Source organism: Anopheles coustani, chromosome 2 (assembly GCF_943734705.1).
Source record: "Anopheles coustani chromosome 2, idAnoCousDA_361_x.2, whole genome shotgun sequence".
Classification (NCBI taxonomy): Eukaryota; Metazoa; Arthropoda; class Insecta; order Diptera; family Culicidae; genus Anopheles; species Anopheles coustani.
This window is the reverse complement of record NC_071289.1, coordinates 15,894,505-15,913,221: the sequence shown is the minus strand read 5'-3', so window position 1 is coordinate 15,913,221 and position 18,717 is coordinate 15,894,505. Positions and strand designations below refer to the sequence as shown.

The 18,717-nt window shown below is 46.5% G+C and overlaps 5 protein-coding genes across 9 annotated transcripts in view; 3 read left to right on the top strand and 2 right to left on the bottom strand.

The window, feature by feature from the left end:
• Positions 1 to 5,963: 5,963 nt before the first annotated feature.
• LOC131266758 (chromatin complexes subunit BAP18) overlaps positions 5,964 to 18,717 on the bottom strand; it is a 51,501-nt gene continuing 38,747 nt past the window's right edge. Inside the window, exons 2-6 of one of the 3 annotated variants that reach the window (XR_009178375.1) lie at positions 7,223 to 7,276; positions 7,067 to 7,158; positions 6,872 to 6,973; positions 6,291 to 6,746; positions 5,964 to 6,183 (exon numbers count right to left, since the gene is read on the bottom strand). Coding sequence is in view for 2 of the 3 variants with exons in the window: in XM_058269382.1 (XP_058125365.1) it covers positions 6,350 to 6,746; positions 6,872 to 6,973; positions 7,067 to 7,158; positions 7,223 to 7,240 (609 nt within the window). In the remaining variant the exon portion in view is untranslated. Of the gene's footprint in view, positions 6,747 to 6,871; positions 6,974 to 7,066; positions 7,159 to 7,222; positions 7,277 to 18,717 lie in introns of all 3 variants that reach the window. The other 2 variants (XM_058269382.1, XM_058269383.1) reach the window with 2 other exon arrangements.
• On the top strand, positions 8,241 to 12,226 carry LOC131266742 (mediator of RNA polymerase II transcription subunit 15). 2 transcript variants are annotated; one of them, XM_058269362.1, is made up of 4 exons: positions 8,241 to 8,338; positions 8,455 to 8,594; positions 8,676 to 11,178; positions 11,278 to 12,226. In XM_058269362.1, the coding sequence occupies exons 1-4, from the start codon at positions 8,280 to 8,282 to the stop codon at positions 11,693 to 11,695; spliced, it is 3,120 nt and encodes a 1,039-aa protein (XP_058125345.1). In that variant the 5' UTR covers positions 8,241 to 8,279; the 3' UTR covers positions 11,696 to 12,226. The 2 variants fall into 2 exon arrangements, with proteins under 2 accessions (XP_058125345.1, XP_058125344.1); XM_058269361.1 differs by having other exon boundaries at positions 8,676 to 12,226.
• Positions 12,280 to 14,729, bottom strand: LOC131263982 (uncharacterized). The gene is made up of 7 exons (XM_058266273.1): positions 14,608 to 14,729; positions 14,445 to 14,543; positions 14,232 to 14,365; positions 13,690 to 14,156; positions 13,177 to 13,608; positions 12,542 to 13,094; positions 12,280 to 12,475 (listed from the first exon to the last, which is right to left on the bottom strand). The coding sequence occupies exons 4-7, from the start codon at positions 14,045 to 14,047 to the stop codon at positions 12,280 to 12,282; spliced, it is 1,539 nt and encodes a 512-aa protein (XP_058122256.1). The 5' UTR covers positions 14,048 to 14,156; positions 14,232 to 14,365; positions 14,445 to 14,543; positions 14,608 to 14,729.
• LOC131266752 (growth hormone-inducible transmembrane protein-like) lies at positions 15,687 to 17,327 on the top strand. The gene is made up of 4 exons (XM_058269375.1): positions 15,687 to 15,824; positions 15,985 to 16,460; positions 16,540 to 17,009; positions 17,073 to 17,327. Exons 2-4 carry the CDS (start codon positions 16,005 to 16,007, stop codon positions 17,158 to 17,160), a joined length of 1,014 nt encoding a protein of 337 aa, XP_058125358.1. The 5' UTR covers positions 15,687 to 15,824; positions 15,985 to 16,004; the 3' UTR covers positions 17,161 to 17,327.
• LOC131266763 (heat shock factor-binding protein 1) lies at positions 17,570 to 18,324 on the top strand. 2 transcript variants are annotated; one of them, XM_058269389.1, is made up of 2 exons: positions 17,570 to 17,860; positions 17,946 to 18,324. In XM_058269389.1, exons 1-2 carry the CDS (start codon positions 17,762 to 17,764, stop codon positions 18,081 to 18,083), a joined length of 237 nt encoding a protein of 78 aa, XP_058125372.1. In that variant the 5' UTR covers positions 17,570 to 17,761; the 3' UTR covers positions 18,084 to 18,324. The 2 variants fall into 2 exon arrangements, with proteins under 2 accessions (XP_058125372.1, XP_058125371.1); XM_058269388.1 differs by having other exon boundaries at positions 17,928 to 18,324.

Genomic DNA, 18,717 nt, shown 5'->3' with positions numbered 1-18,717 from the left:
GTACTTTTAAATAACACAAGATCACATTTAATGATTGAAAGTAACGTAGCAGTTACTGATCTTAGACGGGCGCGAAGGAAAGTGGGAGCGGTTTGCGCACCACAAATCCCAACCCCCCATCTGTCTGATGGTGTGTTGGCGGCGCGAAAAGCATGGGCATAAAAAATACGTAGAAAGAGAGAGCGCCGAGGAGTGCACTGATAAGCACCCCCAATGTGAGTTAACAAAGATGCCACCATCCGGACTTGGCATGGTGTTTCAACCAAACCAGTCGTAACTGCAATCAGCCGTGCAGCTTCTAGCTGACTTATGGGGGCAATGAAAATAGCTTCCAGCGTTAGGCATGGACCGCCCGGAGAACAACAACAACATCGATCAACCATCCCCCGGGGTGGTGATCTACCCCGGTGCGGCGAATGACGTCAATGGGCCGGCAATTCAGCGATTCTAGGTCTACCCGGGTCCACCCATCATCTGGTGATTATCGCCATAATGGTCCAGAGCCTGCCGCTAAACAACCCCGAATGACTATATAACGAATGTCCAGAAGGAGACGGAGGTAGGATGAGCCACACCATAGCCCCCAAGCTCGCCACTAGGTGGACGCGTGGGAAAGTATCGCTGGGCCACCGGGCGGCATGAAACAGAGTTCAGGAGGTCAGTTCACCAACAACTGAACCGATGATAGTAGCGCAGACAACCTCCCCAGGGTGCAAAACCGTACCCGTGCAGCAGCAGCGCAATACCCGGCACTGATAAGGGCGTACTAAGGCACCGCACAATGTGTCCCTCAGTCCGATGGTTGTGGACCAGGGGAATCAAAGGGAGCAGGAAGGAGGAACGTAGTACCTTCAAACCGTTTAGCCGGTTCGCAGATTTTAATCCGGCTCGAAGGAACTTGGCGAAGGCGGGGGAACATCATCCTGACTGCGATCAGTAAACAAACAAACAACACTCACAGGGAGTCTCAGAGCAACCCCCTATAGCCCTGCTATAGGCGCGCAGTTCACATTCCTTCGATGGCCCCGACCAACTCATCTCTCACTCTATCTCTCGTAATGGCAACCATCATGGAGGTCATCTCAAGCGGGAGTGATGGAATACCCGGGAATATCCGGCTAGTACCGCCCTTCCCTTGGCTGAGCGATTGTGGGGATTGTACGAGAACCGCCACGGTTCTGGCACGAGACGATCAATGGGATGATCACAGGAACAATAGCGACGGTAGGAAAGGAAAGTGTTCGCCGCCATCCCTGCACAAGCTCTCCGGTCTGGTTCATAACCGCAAACGAGACTATCGCTACGCCAAGGGTGAAAATCCTTGGCGATCACGCTTGGGGCACGTTCTCGGAGCGTGATCACTCTCTCGATTGGAACCAGGATGGTACCGATGGTGAAGTCCGCTGAACTTCCCCCCTACTGGGGCTAGAAGGCACTGATAACACGCCCGTTACTACCGAATTGTGTACTACGCGCGGGAGCAATGCTGGGATCGACTTTTGGACTTGACCCCTTATGCGAGGAGATACTACTGTCGAACAACCACAATAGACACTGTAGGTTCCGGCATGTTGGATTGGGACCGCGTATTTTGGCACATAAGATAGCTCTCCAGATGTTCGTAATGATTGCATCCCAGTGGGTCAGTTCCACCTCAATTTTTTTTCTTACTAATCTTCAATTAATATGCGGTGATGTCGGTGGCATTTAATAACTCATAACATGTCGAGTAGAATATCCGAACAGTGTAGTAGTTTTGCTACTATAGAAGCATACTTATCGAATTTCTAAATCGATGCCTACTTGATCGCACGCTTTCAGCTCATGCCGCGACAGTTTTTTGAAAACATTAAAACGATTTCGATATTCTTCTAAATTATCCATGGTCGGGACAATAGTGATTATCTATTAGAAACTGACTCTGAATTAATCAACGCTAGATTGTCTTAATAATTCCTCCTACATTTTCCAATCTGGACCAACAGGACTACAAACGATGTGATATGATCCTATGTTGTCCGAAATTGAACAGGGTTGAATGCTTATCTTGTTGTTTTTCATTTCAATATAGGCCTTCCAGGCCCGCCATGTTTTTCTGGCAAAATATGAATCTAAAAGGTCGTCATACAAATCGTAAATCGATCACACGAAGTCAATTTCATAAAAAGAGCCATGAGGTATGGCATGAGGTTGTGAGAGATATACTCGTAAGTATTTTCTATAATTATGTTTAATACTATAAAATATAATGTGTGTAAATTGAGAAGTAGAATTGCTTTGTCCTAGGCTGTATATGATGCTAGTAGCCTGAAGATACATTGACTCATATTGGGGTTTGATTAAATTTGGAAGTTACAAACATACGCTAGCCGTCGAAAAAGATAAAAGATGCACATCAAGGTAAAACATTGCCCATTGTCCCAAAAATAGATACCACCGATAAGCTGACACACATTGGCCCGCCGGCTGATATCGAATCTGAAAATGTGTGTTACGTGCGATTTGCTTCCCGATTCGTTGGGCACACGTCTCAATGCCACGTGCTTATGTGAGCTCACTGCATGCTTTCCGTGCCCCTTTCCAGATGGGGAACAAAGTTTTGCGAACGGGTGAACGTCCCGTACCCGAAGGATACGTTCGCTTTGAAGGACATCATGCCCAGTTCATGCCCGGATGGTAGCTTGGGTTGGTGCCCGCATCCTCTGGCCTGGCAGGATATAGAGTGCAGACCTCGGAAGTTAAAGTAGGGTTTAATAATACGAACTGCTCCCACCCCCTGATGACGTTCAGCGACCGAGTGACTGACTGACTGACTGAACTTCTTTTCCTCCCATGAGGAAAGGTGGTTCCGAGTGCGAGCGGGGGAAACAAAGAAAGAAAGAGCGGTGACAGTGCGAACCGATGGCGAAGATCGACGACCGGCCGCAATGGCAAGTAGCCGGCTCAAGGACTTTTTTCCGTTTCGCGCTTCGGTTCGCAACTTCGCTCGCGTCCGCCTCGGGACCGGAAGAAGCGTGGAAAGATGTGTCTTCACGATTTGGTGGTTAGTCTGTGGTGCTACCTTGTGCGTGGTCATTCCACTTGCTCCCTCCCAGTCTGGATCAGTGCCCAGCGGTGGCCGCTCACGCCCACATGGGGTGGTGGAACATAACCTTCATCGCACAATGCACCGGGTCATGCTGTCATCATCACCGAAAGACGGGGGAGACGATTTTGTTGTGAAGGGGCCAAGTTGTGGGGCACACCAGTGTCTTATCTTTCTTCTCTAGCGATAGCCGAGAGCCAGGCTGAGTGGATGCTTATAAGTGGGCCTACCGGTTTTTTTCTCTCTTCACGCTGGACCGCGCCACTTCTTCTTTGGCGTGTTATGCCAACCTGGGCCGTGGCCCGTGTTTAGGTGAACGTGAACGACCTAGAAACGGCCGCACCTCGTGCTGATAACCGCGAGTGACTTTTCGCGAGTCCATTGGCCGCACCAAGAGAAGGACATCGGGCTTGTATACCCCAGCGTGGAACCGATTCGGAGGTTTGCTCGTTTCCCGGAACTAGTGACCCTAACCGCCTGCCACTGGCAACTGGTTTAGGCTGGGCGTCTCGTGCGAAAAATCTGTATCAGCCAACAACCGCCCGAACAAACTCTGATAACCGACCGAAATTTGGGACGCTAGCATTGGGTTCAGATCTTCCCCGGGAAGCCTATCTTATCAGTCCCAAAGAAGCTCCCAGGCGTCTTAAATTCGTCAAGGTTGCAACGCTTTTGGGTTGACGGATGATAGGATGATGGAACATGGTGCACGTGTATGAACACAAATAGTTCCAGCGGACCACGCACCCTTATACTCATTTGGGCACGTTTATAGAATTCGAACATAATTCTTACTACTTTTTTGTAATTCTATTTCTTCTAGCCACTGTTTCTGTAAAATGATACATGAAAGGAAGCAAGTAAAGATAAATATGAATATTAAATATGATCGTATATCATCGGTGTGAAATGATGAACAAATTGAAAAAAAATCTTGTCCATGCAAGAAACATTGCTTCCGATAAATAAACAATGCTACTAGTAGTTGAACCGAGTATAAATACAACGCGGCTTTTAAATTTATTTTTTAAATTAAATATTATCCGCTTTCCGGCTTTATGTATGGTGCAAAATTAAGCAGTTGAGCGATACTATACAACTTGCTTGCGCTTAGCTGATCTGAACCGCTGGAGAGATTTCCTTTTCAACAGTGTAAAATGGAATCGACCGACACGGTTGTGCATTTGTTGCGTAGTTGAGGGTGTGATAAGCACGAATTGCAATGGAGAGAGCAGTTTATTTTTAACAGCATCTTGCCGTTGGCCGCCCTTGTGGGGGATGTTGATGGGCGTTGGCAAGTGAAACCCCCACCCCTCTGTGGGAACCAATTTGAGAGATCTTTGTTGCGGAGTATTGATAATTTGTGGTCTTAAATTATGTTATCACTCTTGTAAGTTGGTTGTGTTATTTATGCTGCTTAAAAATTCCCACATGTTATTTTTACCTTCACTAGAGAGCCTTTCCCGATAGGAAAAAATTTATCAATTTCCGTCGTTCGAACAAACGTCGCGAACCCATCGTGACAAAGTGGTAATACCGAGTACGCGTTGTCGACCTTCGACGCAAAGACCTTGTCCACGGAGACCGACTTCTCCGCGTGTTCTCCGCCGGGTGTTCGTGTGCGGGGACGACGTGCCGCCATCAACGTTTGCGCGCGGGTCTGCATGCTCCAAGGCGACACGAGCGCACAATGGATGGAGAAAGAGTGAGCGAGAGCAAGAAACCGACACCTACTACGGTGACACTTCCGCTAGACAACGCCAACCAACACGGGGGGGGGGACACACGGTTAAAAACAGGTAGCGTAGAGTAGGCTGCGCGGCGTTCGCCATGTAAAACCGGTTCCAAAACACTCCCCACCCATCATCGCGCTCGGTGGGGGATGGTGCGCGGTGATCTACATAATGGCGAGCCGCGAAACCGGCACGATCCGGTTCGGTCGACGCTCGCGCCACCCCCCTTACATACACACGCACGTACGCTAGAGTGCGCGCGATTTAACCACATCCGCAATTCCCTTTCCTCCCCCAGTGGCGGCTTGGCGGTGCGAAATTTTTACCAAAACAACCGCCTCGATCCATCTGCGATCGGGTCCGATAGCACACAGAGGGGCGAGCAAAAATAAACGGCTCGTCTCCAACACAACCGCCGGAACCGGTTCTAGCCGGTTCGTTGTTTTTAAAAACGGTGTGCTTCCGTCCGCCCTTTCAGCCACGCTTCCATACTCCTTCGGGCAGACTGTTCCAGGGGTGCCGATGAAGTGGTCGGATTTTTCCGCGTCTCTTTCGCCGACCATTACGTTTGTTTACCCGGTCGAAAGTCGGTAGAAGCGCAGTATTTGCGCCGTTCCTGGGGTGTGTTGGCGGTGGATTCGAAAGCTTGGACGATGTTTTTTTTATCTTAACAACAACAACAGGGACATTCACTGTGGGGATTTTCAATGTTACACTGGGGAGCGGAAAGTACCCCGTCATCGCACGGTGGTCAAATATTTGTTCTTGAAAATGATTCCACAGAAAGGGAGAGGTTACCATGATCCATTTAACCAGACGAAACAATTGTTAATCATGGAGAACGAAAGGATAAAGCGAGATCATAAAAACTTGATGTTCTGCGCAACTCCAATTTATCATTGCATCAGCTGTGCATGGGTAGGATAGCAACCAGTAAGGTAACATTTACATCACCCTACCAACGATCAAGTAGGGCATCTTTTGAACAGAAATGTTCTTCCGGAAAGGCTATTAATTATTTTAAAAACTGAAAAAGCAGTTACAGATTAGGATTTCAACAATTAAGTAGAATGAACTGTACGTTCTTACACCTATTACACAATTAATTTCTTCGGTTACGATTTTAATTAATTTGAACTGCCCCATGCTTTGTACACTATATTTTATTGCTATATTTCCCGCAGTTTAGGAGAGTTGTCTTGAGATGCACGAAACATACATACAAGTAGTACATGGGATTGATATCGTTTCGTGTGAGGACTACAGTACACAACCTACATATGATGCCACAGGCATCTGTATCCACTGAAATAAGTTAGAGTCACTCGCTTTGTCCGTTTCGCGCGCCAGGCCTTTCTTAGGAACCTAAATATAAATTTGCCCCAGTGGGTTAGTAATAGTAATGGCGCTATTGCATGAGATGTTACATTGGCCATTTGCCGAAAAATACACAACCACCGACATATCAGTACCTGCCTAGGCCGGCCCGGCGTTAGTCCTTCGGTTCGCTGTAGTAGTAGTCTTCCTCGTTTCACCCGGTTACCTCCTCGGTACCAGGCTCGAATTCCAGCTTCATCTCGCTCGCAGCAATGCCTTCCACGTCTGCCTCGTGTTCCTGCGTGTTGAGCCGGTTGAGCGTCATCGAAATGTCCGCCGGCTGACAAAGCAGACCGCCAGTGTCGGTGTTCTCCTCTTTGATCACTGAATCTAGTACCATCGGGTCGGCAATCACTGTGGATGGTGGTGCTGTCGCTTCGTAATGCGCTACCTGCGAAGTGGTGACTATTATCTGCTGCTGCTGCTGCTGTTGTACCTGCTGTTGTGGCTGGACCAAATGCACCGGAACAGCGGTCGATGGCACATGCTGTATCAATGGCAAACTCGCATCGTCAAATGCTTTCTTCTTGAGGGCGTGCCGAATCTGGGATCTACCAAAGAGAAGCGCATTTGTGATAATACTGGATAACTGTGACAATAAAAGCGAATTTGTTTGTTTGCTGGAACAGATGAAGAAACAGAATCAAGCGTAATCTATAATGTAAGAGACACTTACACCGTCCGGCCCTTGATGTGCTGACTGATTTTGTTCAGATCTTCACTGAATCGTGTAACTGCGGTACGGAGCATGTCTATTTCTTCATCTGTCCATTTGCTCCTTGTGTAAGTAAGGAAACGAAAAACGGATATTATCAATCAGAGCGGCAAATGCAACACTATCGTATGTTTCGTTTATAGTAACAATGCCTACCCGGTTGTTGAGTCCGACGAAGGATGCAATTGCATGGTTAGTTCGCCTAGGCTGTTGAATGCCGCACCAGCAGCGGTGAAAATTTCTCCTACCTACGCAAAACGTATATAAACAAATTAGGATATTCTGTTGTTGCCGTCCTGGTTTAATACGTACCTTCATGGCGGGATTCATTGTAAAATCAAAAGATTTTGCACAACGTTTCCGACGCTAGTTTAGAACGCCAATGTTGTGAGAAGCATTTGCGAACTGTAAACAAACTGCTTGTCAAATGCAATTGCTTCATGTTTTGCACCGGGTTGTCGCTAGTGATGGGTGTTAATATTTTATTGATTTAGTTTCGAGAGATTGTTGTATTTCAGTATCGAAAATAAGAAAGTACGGTAACATCTACCTTCAACACAAATGCGCGTCTTGAAAAGACTTTTCATTTAAGGGGTCAACCGTGAAAATCGGTTGAAAGAATCAATACCCGGTTGACAAAAATTCAAATTTTTTGCAGCTGTCATGTAGTACCAGCAAGTTTTTCCATGGCAGATTGCTGGGACTCTTGCTGGAACTACATAGTACCAGCAACAATGTCAATTTCTGTCAACCGGGTAGTTATCAAATCAAATAGGCAGACTTTGGCTTTTTTGTAATCGAAGTTTAATCACCTTGTTCCCGGTAGAGTGCTGTCTCTTTCCCACTCAATTAGTTTACTCAAAAACTAGAAAAGACAGAAAGATCTTTTGTATCACAAGCTGTGTGTCTTCAAAAGACTTTTTATTTGAGGGGTAACATGGTACCAATCGGTTAAGCAATCATGAAGTTATTAACAAATTTGTTATTTCAGCAGAAATTACCTGCCAAGCTATCTGTACCCACATTCCATTCAAATGTTTATTTCGTAAACCTCAATTCGAGGTGGAATCTTTGTTGTACCAAGTTGTTTGCCTTCACAAGACCTTTCATTTGAGGTGTCTGTTGCCGAAATTGGTCAAGGAACTAAAAAGTTATTAACAATTTGGCTATTTCAGTCATTATTTCAAGCTGTGACCAAGGTTGTCGAAGCTTGTTGTCGCGCTGCAGTTTTATTGAATAAAACCAATCTGTCAGATTGGTTCAGAGCCTGTGCTGTGCCTAGCCGACAATCTTTTACTTGTGTGTTATATTATCGTGATAACTTCGAGAAAATTGCTATCTAATTGGAAAAACGTACTATCCTCTCGAAATGGCGGAAGATAACTCATGGAAAACGAGTAACTTTCGGCAAAGTGTCGTCAATAAAATGTAAGCGCTGCTAGGAAGTGGAAGGCTGCCACAGTGGAATGCGTGACACACCAAATGTTACTAAGTTTCCCGGTGTTCCATTGGGGCACTCGATTTTGTATTCGTTTTTATTCCAGTAACGAGGCCATACAACAAACTGGTATGACGTCGTCGAAAAATGGGATTGAAATGGAAAATCATGTATTTCACAAGGCTCGTAATAAGGACGAGTACCTCGGGTTCGTGGCCCGACTGATTCTGCATGTCCGGGAGATGAGTAAGTGCCGTCTTGTTCATCGCAGAGTTTTGATGTTGTGTGTTTTCAATGTGATGAGTTTTTAAAATCACCTTTTCCTAGATACGAAACATAAAAATCAACAAAATGCAGCCGCCGCAGCTCAGCAACAGGCGCAGCAAGAAGGTGGTGGTGGTACAAGCCAGCAGGGAGGAGGTATGCCGGACCCTATAAACGCGCTACAAAACCTGGCATCGCAAGGGACCCGTCCTCAGATGATGGGTCAAATGGGGCCCGGAGGACCGATGGGTGGCCAAATGGGTCCCGGGAATTCATCGACCCTGTTGCACTCTTTGCGACCACAGATGCAAATGGGTGGCATGGGGGGTGCGGCAGGAATGCAGGGTAATAGGGTCGGTATGGGCCCGGGGCCCGGTGGCCAGATGGTAGGCATGATGGGACCCAATCAAATGCAAGGTCCAGGACCCGGTGCTGGAATGGTTGGCGGCATGCCTGGCCAGATGGGTGTCAACATGGGACCCGGTGGCATGAGCGGTGGCAAAATGGTCGGAATGGGCCCTCAACAGCAGCAGCAGCAGCAGCAAATGGCTCAACTGAATGCGATGCAAATGCAGCAACAGCAACAGCAACAGGGAGGCATGTCTCAGCAGCAGCAACAGCAGCAGCAGCAAGGAGTGATGGCTCAGGGACAGGGCGGTCCGGTTCAACAGATGGCGGTCGGCCCTGGGGGCCCTAATCAGATGAACCCGATGGTGATGGGTCAAATCCAGGCACAACTACAAAATCAAAACACCATGGGAGGACAACAGATGGGTGCGGTAGTCGGGGGAGGTCTCAATCCGGGAAATCAGATGGGTCCTATGGTAGGTGCGAACAGTGGCATGAACGCTCAAGCTATGGGAATGGGTCCAAATCAGATCCTTCAGCGCCAGCAGCAACAGCAGCAGCAACAGCAGCAGCAGCAGCAGCAGCAGCAGCAACAGCAGCAACAGCAACAGCAACAGCAACAGCAGCAGCAGCAACAACAGCAGGGAATGCCACAAGTAGTTAACCCAAATCAGGTGCAAATGGGACTTGGCCCTGGACAGATGAGTCAGCTGAATGCTGGAGTGCAAGGTGGTGTTGGCCATGGAGGCCCTGGACCTGGTATGGGACAGGTAGTTGTCCAACAGCAACAACAGCAGCAAGCGCAACAAGTGCAGCAGCAGCAGCAGCAGCAGCAACACCAGCAACATCAACAGCAGCAGCATCAGCAGCTACAGCAGCATCTGCAACAACATCCTCAGCAACAGCAGCTTCAACAGCACCAACAACAGTTGCAGCAACAACAACAGCAGCAACAACAGCATACTCCACAACTACAGCAACAGATGCAGCATCAGCAGCATCAACAACATCAGCAGCTTCAACAGCAACAGCAGCAGCAGCAGCAACAGCAGCAGCAGCAACAGCAGCAACATCAGCAGCATCAGCAACAGCAGCATCAGCAACATCAGCAACTCCCTCAGCAGCATCCACAACATCCGCAACAGCTCGCCCAACAGCAACACCAGCAAATGCAACACGCTCAGCATCCCCAGCAACTGCATCAGCAACAGCAGCAACAGGTTCTGATGAACGCGATGGCCCAAGGAGGGGGCGGAGGGCCGGTCGGTGCAATCGGAGGTCCGATTGGTGGCCCGGGAGGTCCCGGTGGCGTTCCCATGCAGCAAGCATTGCAACAACAGGCCGCAGTCATGGGGCCTAACGCCGTCGGTGGACCAAACCAGATGAATCCCATGGGACCGGGTGGCGGTGGTGGTGGAGTGGCTGGTCCCGGCCAGGGCCAAATGTTGGGTAGCGCTGGCGGAGGTGGTGGCCAGCAGGGTGGGTTCGTTGGAATGGGCGGTAATCCGATGGTTCGTAAACCGCCCGATATGATGCCGGGTGGAAACGTGTACCCGGGAGGTGGTGGCGCAGTTCGGAGTGTGACGCCGAATAATTTCCTGCGCCAGTCACCATCACCCACCGTACCGTCGCCGGCGGGCCCCGGAGTGCACGGACCACCGTCGCATCCGGGACAGCAGATGATCCCGTCACCGGCACTTATTCCTTCGCCCAACCCGGTCGGTGGGATGGGAAGCGTACCGCAGCGCTCGATCGGTCAGTCCCCCGGGGCTTCTCTGAACACGCCCGGGCAGCCGGGAGGAGCCGTGCAGAGCCCGCTGAATCCACAGGACGAGCAACTTTACCGGGAGAAGTATCGCTCGCTGACCAAGTACATCGAGCCACTGAAGCGCATGATAGCGAAGATGGAAAACGATGACATCGATAAGATAGCGAAGATGAAGCGTCTGCTGGAGATTCTCAGCAATCCGAGTGTGCGCATTCCACTCGAAACACTGCACAAGTGCGAAGCGGCCCTGACCAGCCAGCTCGGTTCGATCCGGGAGACACCGACCAACAATCCGCTGGTCGAAGCCATCTCTAGCACGCTGCAGAGCGCCAACGGAAACCTTACGCTCCAACGAACCTTCCGGCCCTGTCTGGAAGCGTTGTACGGGCCGGACATTAAAAATCTTCCACCACCGGCAAAGCAACCAAGGCTGCCGCAGGACGATACGTCGTCCGGAGCGACTGTAGCGCCAGGAGGCGGATCTTCCACTGGCACTGGGACAACTGGTGGAACGGGAGGCATGGGTGGCAGCGGTAATACGGGCGCGAGTGGTGGCACTAGCAGTAGCACACAGGAGATTCCACACATACTGCAAGTGGAAATTGCTCGATTGGATCAAAAGTTCAAGGTGTCGCTCGACCAGTGCGCCATCAATGGCACCAAAACGATCAAGCTCATGATCAAGCTGGACGATATGAACCTACCGTGCGTCCCACCGGTGGCGGTCACCATCCCCGAGGACTATCCGTACACCGCCCCGACCTGCTCGCTGATCGACCAGGACTACAACGGCACGCCGTTCCTCATACTGGTGCAGAAATCGTTTATGGCACGCATCTGCAAGCTGCCCGGATTTTTCACACTGTCCCATCTGCTGGACACGTGGGAGATGTCGGTGCGCCAAGCCTGCTCACCTAATCCAACCATCGTTACTCCTACCGCAACGAGTGTTCTGCTCGGAATGTAATGTGTGCAAAATATCTCGACCGAATCTAGAATATACCAATGGCTAGTTTTTTTTTTATCGTATGTAATTATCTTTTTTTTAATAAGCAGTTACAAAAACCAGCCTAAAATACATTCACGTCCTATACATTTTGTTTGACACTAAACTCTTGAGTATGTTTGAGATCATATTCGGGAGTTAAATAATTGCACAATCTTTCATTTCCACCAGACTCCGAACATTGTTCTAATGTTGACAAAAGAAAATTTAGTGTCGCTAAAGTAAGCAAGAACAGTTTTTGAACGTGTAAAATTGCAACTAGAAGGGCATGACTTTGCCTCCATTTTGCCCATTTACTTTTTATGTTCAGTTCAATCATACGCAATCATATTCATTGCTGTTTTTGAAAGTCATTCATTGCTGTTTCATCGAAGTATTTTTTTCTCATATTTCTGCTTAAATATCGGTTTCAAGCATGGGTTTTATTATTTTATTTATTATATTCTTCATTTCTATGATAGTTATTGAACAAATGTAGTAAGAAGTTTATTTGGGTGGTGAATAAAATAAATGGTTTTCATAGTAATAATCATTGGATATCATGGCTAATCGTTACCAAATAGAGCTCCTTGTATTATGTTAGCGTAAGATTTCTTCATGCTGTTCCAATCATATCCAGCGGCTTCGTCAATGACGTTTTTGAACTTATTGCGTTCATTAGTTAGCTGCATTTTGAAAAGACGCTCATTCTCAGCTGCTTCAGCAATCCTTTTTTCAAGTTCGGTTTCGGTAGGACGAGCTCTAAAAAGATTTTATCACACATACAATAAGTCTCATGAATGACAAAAATGTTTCTCTAGCACTTACTTTTTATATTTGTGAGCCAGCTGCAGAAATTCATCCAATGTTCGAGAAGCAGCCTGTTCCTGCTGGAGATAGAGCGCGTGTTTCTCGGCCATGGCTTTAAACAGTGGATCGCAGCTAGCGACCAGATGCTCGTAGTAATTATTTGCTTCGTGCATTTTTTTACCAAATGACCGGGCTAGTTCCTCAACCCCCGGGGCGACAATATTATCTAGCACATATTGTAACTTTGTACCGGATTGGCCATTATCGACGGAAGCTTGCTCGAAACTTAAGATTGAGAAACTTGCGGGAACCATATCTGTTCCAGGTTGAATCGATTCGCTCGGAACGACTTCTACGGTGCTGCCGTAAGACAGACAGCGACCCGGGGGGGACTTCCTCTTGTTGCCAAAGGAGCCAGTCGAAGAATCTTGAGCATCAAAGATCGGATTCTCCCGAATCTGCTGCAACACTTCAACCAGCGAGTCATCAGGTTCTTCTTGTGTTGTATTTGCAGGTTCCTGTTGCGGAACAAATGTAGACTTTTCAACGTTGGTGACCGAAACCCGGCGCCCTGGTTATTCGAAAAGAACAGCATTAGCAATTAGAAATATTTCATATAAGAATGATGTTAGCGTTGAAATGGCCCCTCGTACCTTGTTTCATTGTTGTAGTAGTCGTAGTTGAGCTTACATAAACCATGCCAGACGGACGAGCTGCTTTTTGGATCGGGGGGGACCTTTTCGTTCGCTTTGTGGGTTGTCGTGGAACATTCAATCTAGCCGGCTTTTTTCGGTCTGGTTGCCACGAATCGTCACTGTCCTCGGCGATATCTATATCCTCGACGACCTTTGCGACGTCTGTTGAGTCACAGCTCTTTTTATTACTACTAGTAGCCCTGTTGTAACATATTCTCTTCACCAGGGATGGTAACGGGCTCTTGGCTTTGGGTTTTTGTGCAACTCTTTTCTTTCTTCCCTGCGTTTTACCTTCAGAAAAGTCACCATCGTTAGCTATATTTTTTAAATCATATGGATCCTGGCCCAGTTGATTGCATCCATTTTTATCCCTTTCGCTGCTTTGTGGACCTTTATCAAAAATAGAAATGAAATAGAAAGTAGCTTCGATCAATATGTTTCAAATTATACGCTATGTTTACACTATATTACCTGTCTTATTTGCTATATTGTGTACCGCAACGGTTCCACGACGGCGCGTGCACGGTGTGAATGTTGAATGTCCACTTCGGTCATCCGTCCCAACAACCTCGTTTATGGCAGAGGAGGATGGAGATGAAGCACCATCTTCTAGTTCACCTGCGATGCTTCCTGTAGTATCAAGGCGTCCCCACGAAAGGGCAATTGAAGATTGCTCCAGATTCAACAAACGTCCTGGAGCAGCTGTCGTCTGCTGAGGCGGTTCCGGTAAATGGTCGACAATACTTTCTTCAGCATCAAAGTCATCAAGTTTTATATGTTTTATGCCTATATCCAGGGGGGTCAACATTTTCGTTTCTTTACCTCCCATCGTTAGTTTTAGGAAAAGCTGCAGTTCCTGAATATCAGCTATATAATCAGTATACAGTTTAACGATGTTCTGTGAAAGCTTGAGCTGAATGTGTGGGGAATCATTGTTGCTGTAACCGCATCGAAAGAATGTAATTAGTTACTATTTATATTATGCACAGTTGATAGAATAACGATGTGTGTACCTGAAAAACGAATAATTCACTATATCCGCAAATAGTACCCGTACAACCTGGATTTCATCACAATCATTGACACGACTTTCAATGGTCAGGCATTGTGTATGGATGTTCCATTCTGTGATGAAACTCCCGGAGCCCTGTGAAGGAACAATTCTTTATTATTTATCACAACACTCAACGGATGTTTTGCATCTTGTGATGCTCGTCAACACTTACCGCTGCAGGTTGTAAATTGGTATCATCAATAGTACCATTGTTAACAGCAAGCAAATAAAATTTTGCTCCTGGTATATGATTCGCAAAGCACCGCGCGAGCTGCAATATAAAGCATAGTGGGATTAACTTAACCTAATTTTTAGTTTTCCCAAGCAAGCAATACCTCTGCAGTGCGTGTCTTATTCCATTCCGTTAAATCTAACAGCGTTTGATCACCAGTATTAGCGAGAGCGAGCCGCACATCATTAGCGATTTTTCCCGTACACTCGATCGGAAACGAGCCAATATAGTTCATCAAAAGTTCAATGAAGACCATCATTACACGCCCACTAACACTTTGCCCGTAGAAATCACGAAGAGTGGCTCTAAAGTAAGATTGAAACAAAGGAATATTAATTTTGGGTAAGGTCATAGTTTACATAGTTTTGTTTTTTTACTCACAGCTTTTTGAGAAATGTTTTATGAATTTTTCTAAGGTCATCCTGCTCCATCCCAGCAATGATTCCCATGATGCAACGGAAGGCATTATCTGAACAAGATGAATTTGTTGCATGTCGTCCGATGTCGAACAGAACATCGATAGCATCAAATACATCCCCGAGCTGTAGTTTATTCTCGGCAATATTTTCGAAACCTTCCTGTGAGACCATTAGGAAATGTGTGATTTGATAATTATGAGTTGCGAATAAAGTTTTGGGGGAATAAACGGTATTTTCTTTATACATACCTTAAGTTTCTGCAGAGTTATCAAGCATTCTTCTAAAAGTTCTCCGGTTTCTCTGCAAGACCCTTGTTTGAATACACTCACGAATTGAGTTAGTAACTTCCGGCTTTTACGGAACAAATCTTCTGGATTCGAAATTTTGTCCAAAACCGCCACCTTCTTTTTGAAGTTACTTTCATTCAGATTAGTTTTCTTCATCATTTTCTAAATTCACTAAACCGTGACCGACTAGAATAACCATTGACTGTCGACTGATGGTGCGAAAGACTTCTTTTGTGCTATCTTGCCCAGCCTTTCTGATCGGTTTCCATGGCAACCGTCAGCAATCCAACCATCCGCTTACGGGTTACAAGAATAGGGAATAGAACAGTACATTCAATTTTTTCACAAAGCAGGCTAGGATTTGTATAAAAATTTAAACCGCTGCTGCTGTACGATGAGCCGTTCCTGAAGGGATATAATATTTATAAACGTCATGCTCGAGAATCTTCGAAGAATTTCCATCTAAACAGCAGTACAAAAGAACAGTCGATTTGTGAGCTCCGTTTGAATCTTTTGTTGAAAGCGCAAAACAACGCAAAGTAAGAGTCTTAAACGAAAATTGTGAAATTGTGTTCGACATCAAGTTTTTCTACGCCAGAATTTGGTCATTAAAGGTATGTAGCAGTGATTTTTGAGTTGCAGCGAATTGCATCATTTTCAATGCGACAAAAACATTCGACGTAAACAAGATGTATTCACGCAACGCAGATGCGTATATAATTAGCGCCTGAGTTTAGTAAAATCGGTCAACAATCTTTTACACTTCTGTTTTAGACGCAAGAGCAGGTACCAAGATGTTGTCCCGTCTGGCTTGCGGTAGGCAGTTGGTCTCGCCTACTTTGCTGAAGTCTGCACTACAAACCGTACCCAAGCGGCAGCCGGTGCTCCGACAGTATGCTCGTGATGTTAAAGGTGGAAGCAATACGACCGGATGGACTGCACGAGCCGAACGGATGAGCCTTCGTGAACGAGCGATGGCACCACCCGGTCCGAACGCTTATGCCATTGGAAAGGGTGCCTTGGCGGGGGGAGCTGCCCTCGGACTGGGAGCCTTATGTTTCTACGGACTTGGATTGGGCAGTGGAACAAGCACTCTCGAAAACTCCCATCTCTGGCCGGAATTCGTGAAGGAGCGTATACGCGATACGTACTTGTATTTTGGCGGCTCGGTGGCTATCTCGGCCGCAAGCGCTATGGCAGTGTTTCGTTCGCCCCGTTTGCTGAGCCTGGTGTCGAGAAATGGTTGGATGGTAGTATTACGTTCCATACATGTGCTCCCCAAGAAACCAAATGAAATAGAATTACTAATTGCTTTTATTAATTTTGCAGTCGATTCTCGGTACTTTTGCAGTAATGATTGGCTCCGGAATGGTGGCTCAATCGATCCCGTACAGCCCGGGGCTGGGAACCAAACAACTCGCTTGGGCAGTGCATTCGGCCATTCTTGGTGCCGTTATCGCACCGATGTGCTTCGTTGGAGGTGCAATTTTGACTCGGGCCGCTTGGTATACGGCTGGTGTGGTAGGTGGCCTGTCGACGGTTGCAGTTTGTGCGCCCAGTGATAAATTTCTGTACATGGGTGGACCGCTTGCCATCGGCCTGGGTGTGGTATTTGCATCATCACTGGCATCGATGTGGCTTCCGCCAACGACGGCTCTCGGCGCAGGAATAGCTTCGCTTTCACTGTACGGGGGTTTGCTCCTGTTCAGCGGCTTCCTGCTCTACGATACTCAAAAGATAGTGAAACGAGCCGAAATGCATCCGCTCTACGCAGCTCGTCCATTCGATCCAGTTAATTCGTAAGTGTGCCAGTAGGCGTATGCTTAGAATGTTTTTATATAACAATGTTCTCTTTGTTTTAGGGCGATATCTATTTATATGGACACCTTGAATATCTTCATTCGAATCGTTACGATCTTGGCTGGTGGAGGAGGTAATCGACGCAAGTAAAGCGTGTTTTCTTTGCGTACTCAATATAGTGATAAATTACATAAATTCATACACAGTTACGCATTAAATCAGGTACCTAGCTTTTGTTTAAGGTTTAACTATTGCACACAATAACTTTTCCCCAGGGATCAATAAGAATTTAAATCGCTGGCTTGGATCAATTTCAATGAACTATACCAATGGAAGATGGGACTCTAGAAGCAACACTTGAAATTGTACAATTTACTAAACCAAGAAGTATGTAAATAGACTGTTCCCCAACGTATTAAGAGTATTTTTCACTTTTTATAAATGAAAGAAATTAAGTTGTAATAAAGTAACAGCATAGGGCAATGAAACTGACAGCATACCATATATCCCTGTCACTGTGGCAACCGATACTGACAGTTGTGACGATTGAACGGTGAAAATCAGATTTGCAAAGCTTGCTGGTTTGTTTATTCGATTGCAAAAGTGGGTGGGTGCTTTTTCCCTTTCGTTTGCTGAAACTATTGTAGATAGAACGGGCCATTAGTTGCCAAGCGTATTCGGAAGTGGTAGGTCGCAAAGTCGTCGAGGTAAATTATTCCAACTGAAACGGAAAACCACAGTGATCTGAGCAATGGCTGATGGAAAATCAGAAATCGACAGCGACGCGGAGCAGAACTACTCGCTCAACAGTAATGTTGATCCGAAAAACATGCAGGAGCTAACCATCTACGTAAGTGCAGCCGCAAAAGTGCCTCTAGCAGATTATTTAAATGCTGCAATATTTTCTTTTTCTTAAGGTGCAAAACCTACTACAGAACGTGCAGGACAAGTTCCAGACAATGTCGGATCAGATAATATCACGCATCGACGACATGGGCACCAGAATAGATGATCTGGAAAAGAGTATTGCCGATCTGATGCAGCAAGCCGGTGTCGAAGGACAGGATAAATAAGGGAAGCGACCTCAAGCACCAAGGATACAGTTTTATTGGTCCGCCGAGAAGTAGTCGTACATTACGGTGCCCTCGGTTTGGTTTATTTTACACCACACACACGCATGCATTTACAATCGATTCACCATTAAATTGCACTTAAAAACAAGTAATTTGCTAGGAGCATGGAGCATTAATTCGGAATGCCTCACCGGATGATTTATTTCCATGAAATATAAGAAATAACATCTCAGACGTTCGATGTAATCCAGCAATCTTTATTTGTACAACTGTTACTTGGTAGTGGCCGAAAATGGGTTACACCTGGAAGCAACGTAAGACAGTCCAGAAGTTCAGTTTACGAATAGTCCATTCAAAGGAATGTATGCCTTTTTTTACACATTTTAGACAGGCTACACTTATTTTCACAAGGTATATAATTTTATTTTTGTATCATGGTGATCGTCAGATAAAAAAGAAACAATCACTTTATAGGAAAGGAACTTGATAACTCACCCCACAAGAACCGTGTAAGGAAGTACCTGATGGATCGAATCCACAAGGTACGAGAAGATGGTTTTATGGGTAGGATTGTTAATGGATCTGATAGGTTTCGTTTCGATTCAACAGGGCTGGTTACTAGGTTACGACGGTA

What these genes read in the sequence shown, in the direction of transcription:
- LOC131266742 (XM_058269361.1), top strand. Translation starts at nt 8,280, where the DNA reads ATGGCGGAAGATAACTCATGGAAAACGAGTAACTTTCGGCAAAGTGTC. An exon ending in CAAAGTGTCGTCAATAAAAT is followed by an intron (nt 8,339 to 8,454) that starts GTAAGCGCTGCT and finishes TTTTTATTCCAG; the next exon opens with TAACGAGGCCATACAACAAA. An exon ending in TCTGCATGTCCGGGAGATGA is followed by an intron (nt 8,595 to 8,675) that starts GTAAGTGCCGTC and finishes ACCTTTTCCTAG; the next exon opens with ATACGAAACATAAAAATCAA.
- LOC131263982 (XM_058266273.1), bottom strand. Translation starts at nt 14,047, where the DNA reads ATGGGAGGTAAAGAAACGAAAATGTTGACCCCCCTGGATATAGGCATA. An exon ending in TACTACAACAATGAAACAAG is followed by an intron (nt 13,095 to 13,176) that starts GTACGAGGGGCC and finishes TCGAATAACCAG; the next exon opens with GGCGCCGGGTTTCGGTCACC. An exon ending in CTGGCTCACAAATATAAAAA is followed by an intron (nt 12,476 to 12,541) that starts GTAAGTGCTAGA and finishes AAATCTTTTTAG; the next exon opens with AGCTCGTCCTACCGAAACCG.
- LOC131266752 (XM_058269375.1), top strand. Translation starts at nt 16,005, where the DNA reads ATGTTGTCCCGTCTGGCTTGCGGTAGGCAGTTGGTCTCGCCTACTTTG. An exon ending in TGTCGAGAAATGGTTGGATG is followed by an intron (nt 16,461 to 16,539) that starts GTAGTATTACGT and finishes TTAATTTTGCAG; the next exon opens with TCGATTCTCGGTACTTTTGC. An exon ending in CCATTCGATCCAGTTAATTC is followed by an intron (nt 17,010 to 17,072) that starts GTAAGTGTGCCA and finishes TCTTTGTTTTAG; the next exon opens with GGCGATATCTATTTATATGG.
- LOC131266763 (XM_058269388.1), top strand. Translation starts at nt 17,762, where the DNA reads ATGGCTGATGGAAAATCAGAAATCGACAGCGACGCGGAGCAGAACTAC. An exon ending in TGCAGGAGCTAACCATCTAC is followed by an intron (nt 17,861 to 17,927) that starts GTAAGTGCAGCC and finishes CTTTTTCTTAAG; the next exon opens with GTGCAAAACCTACTACAGAA.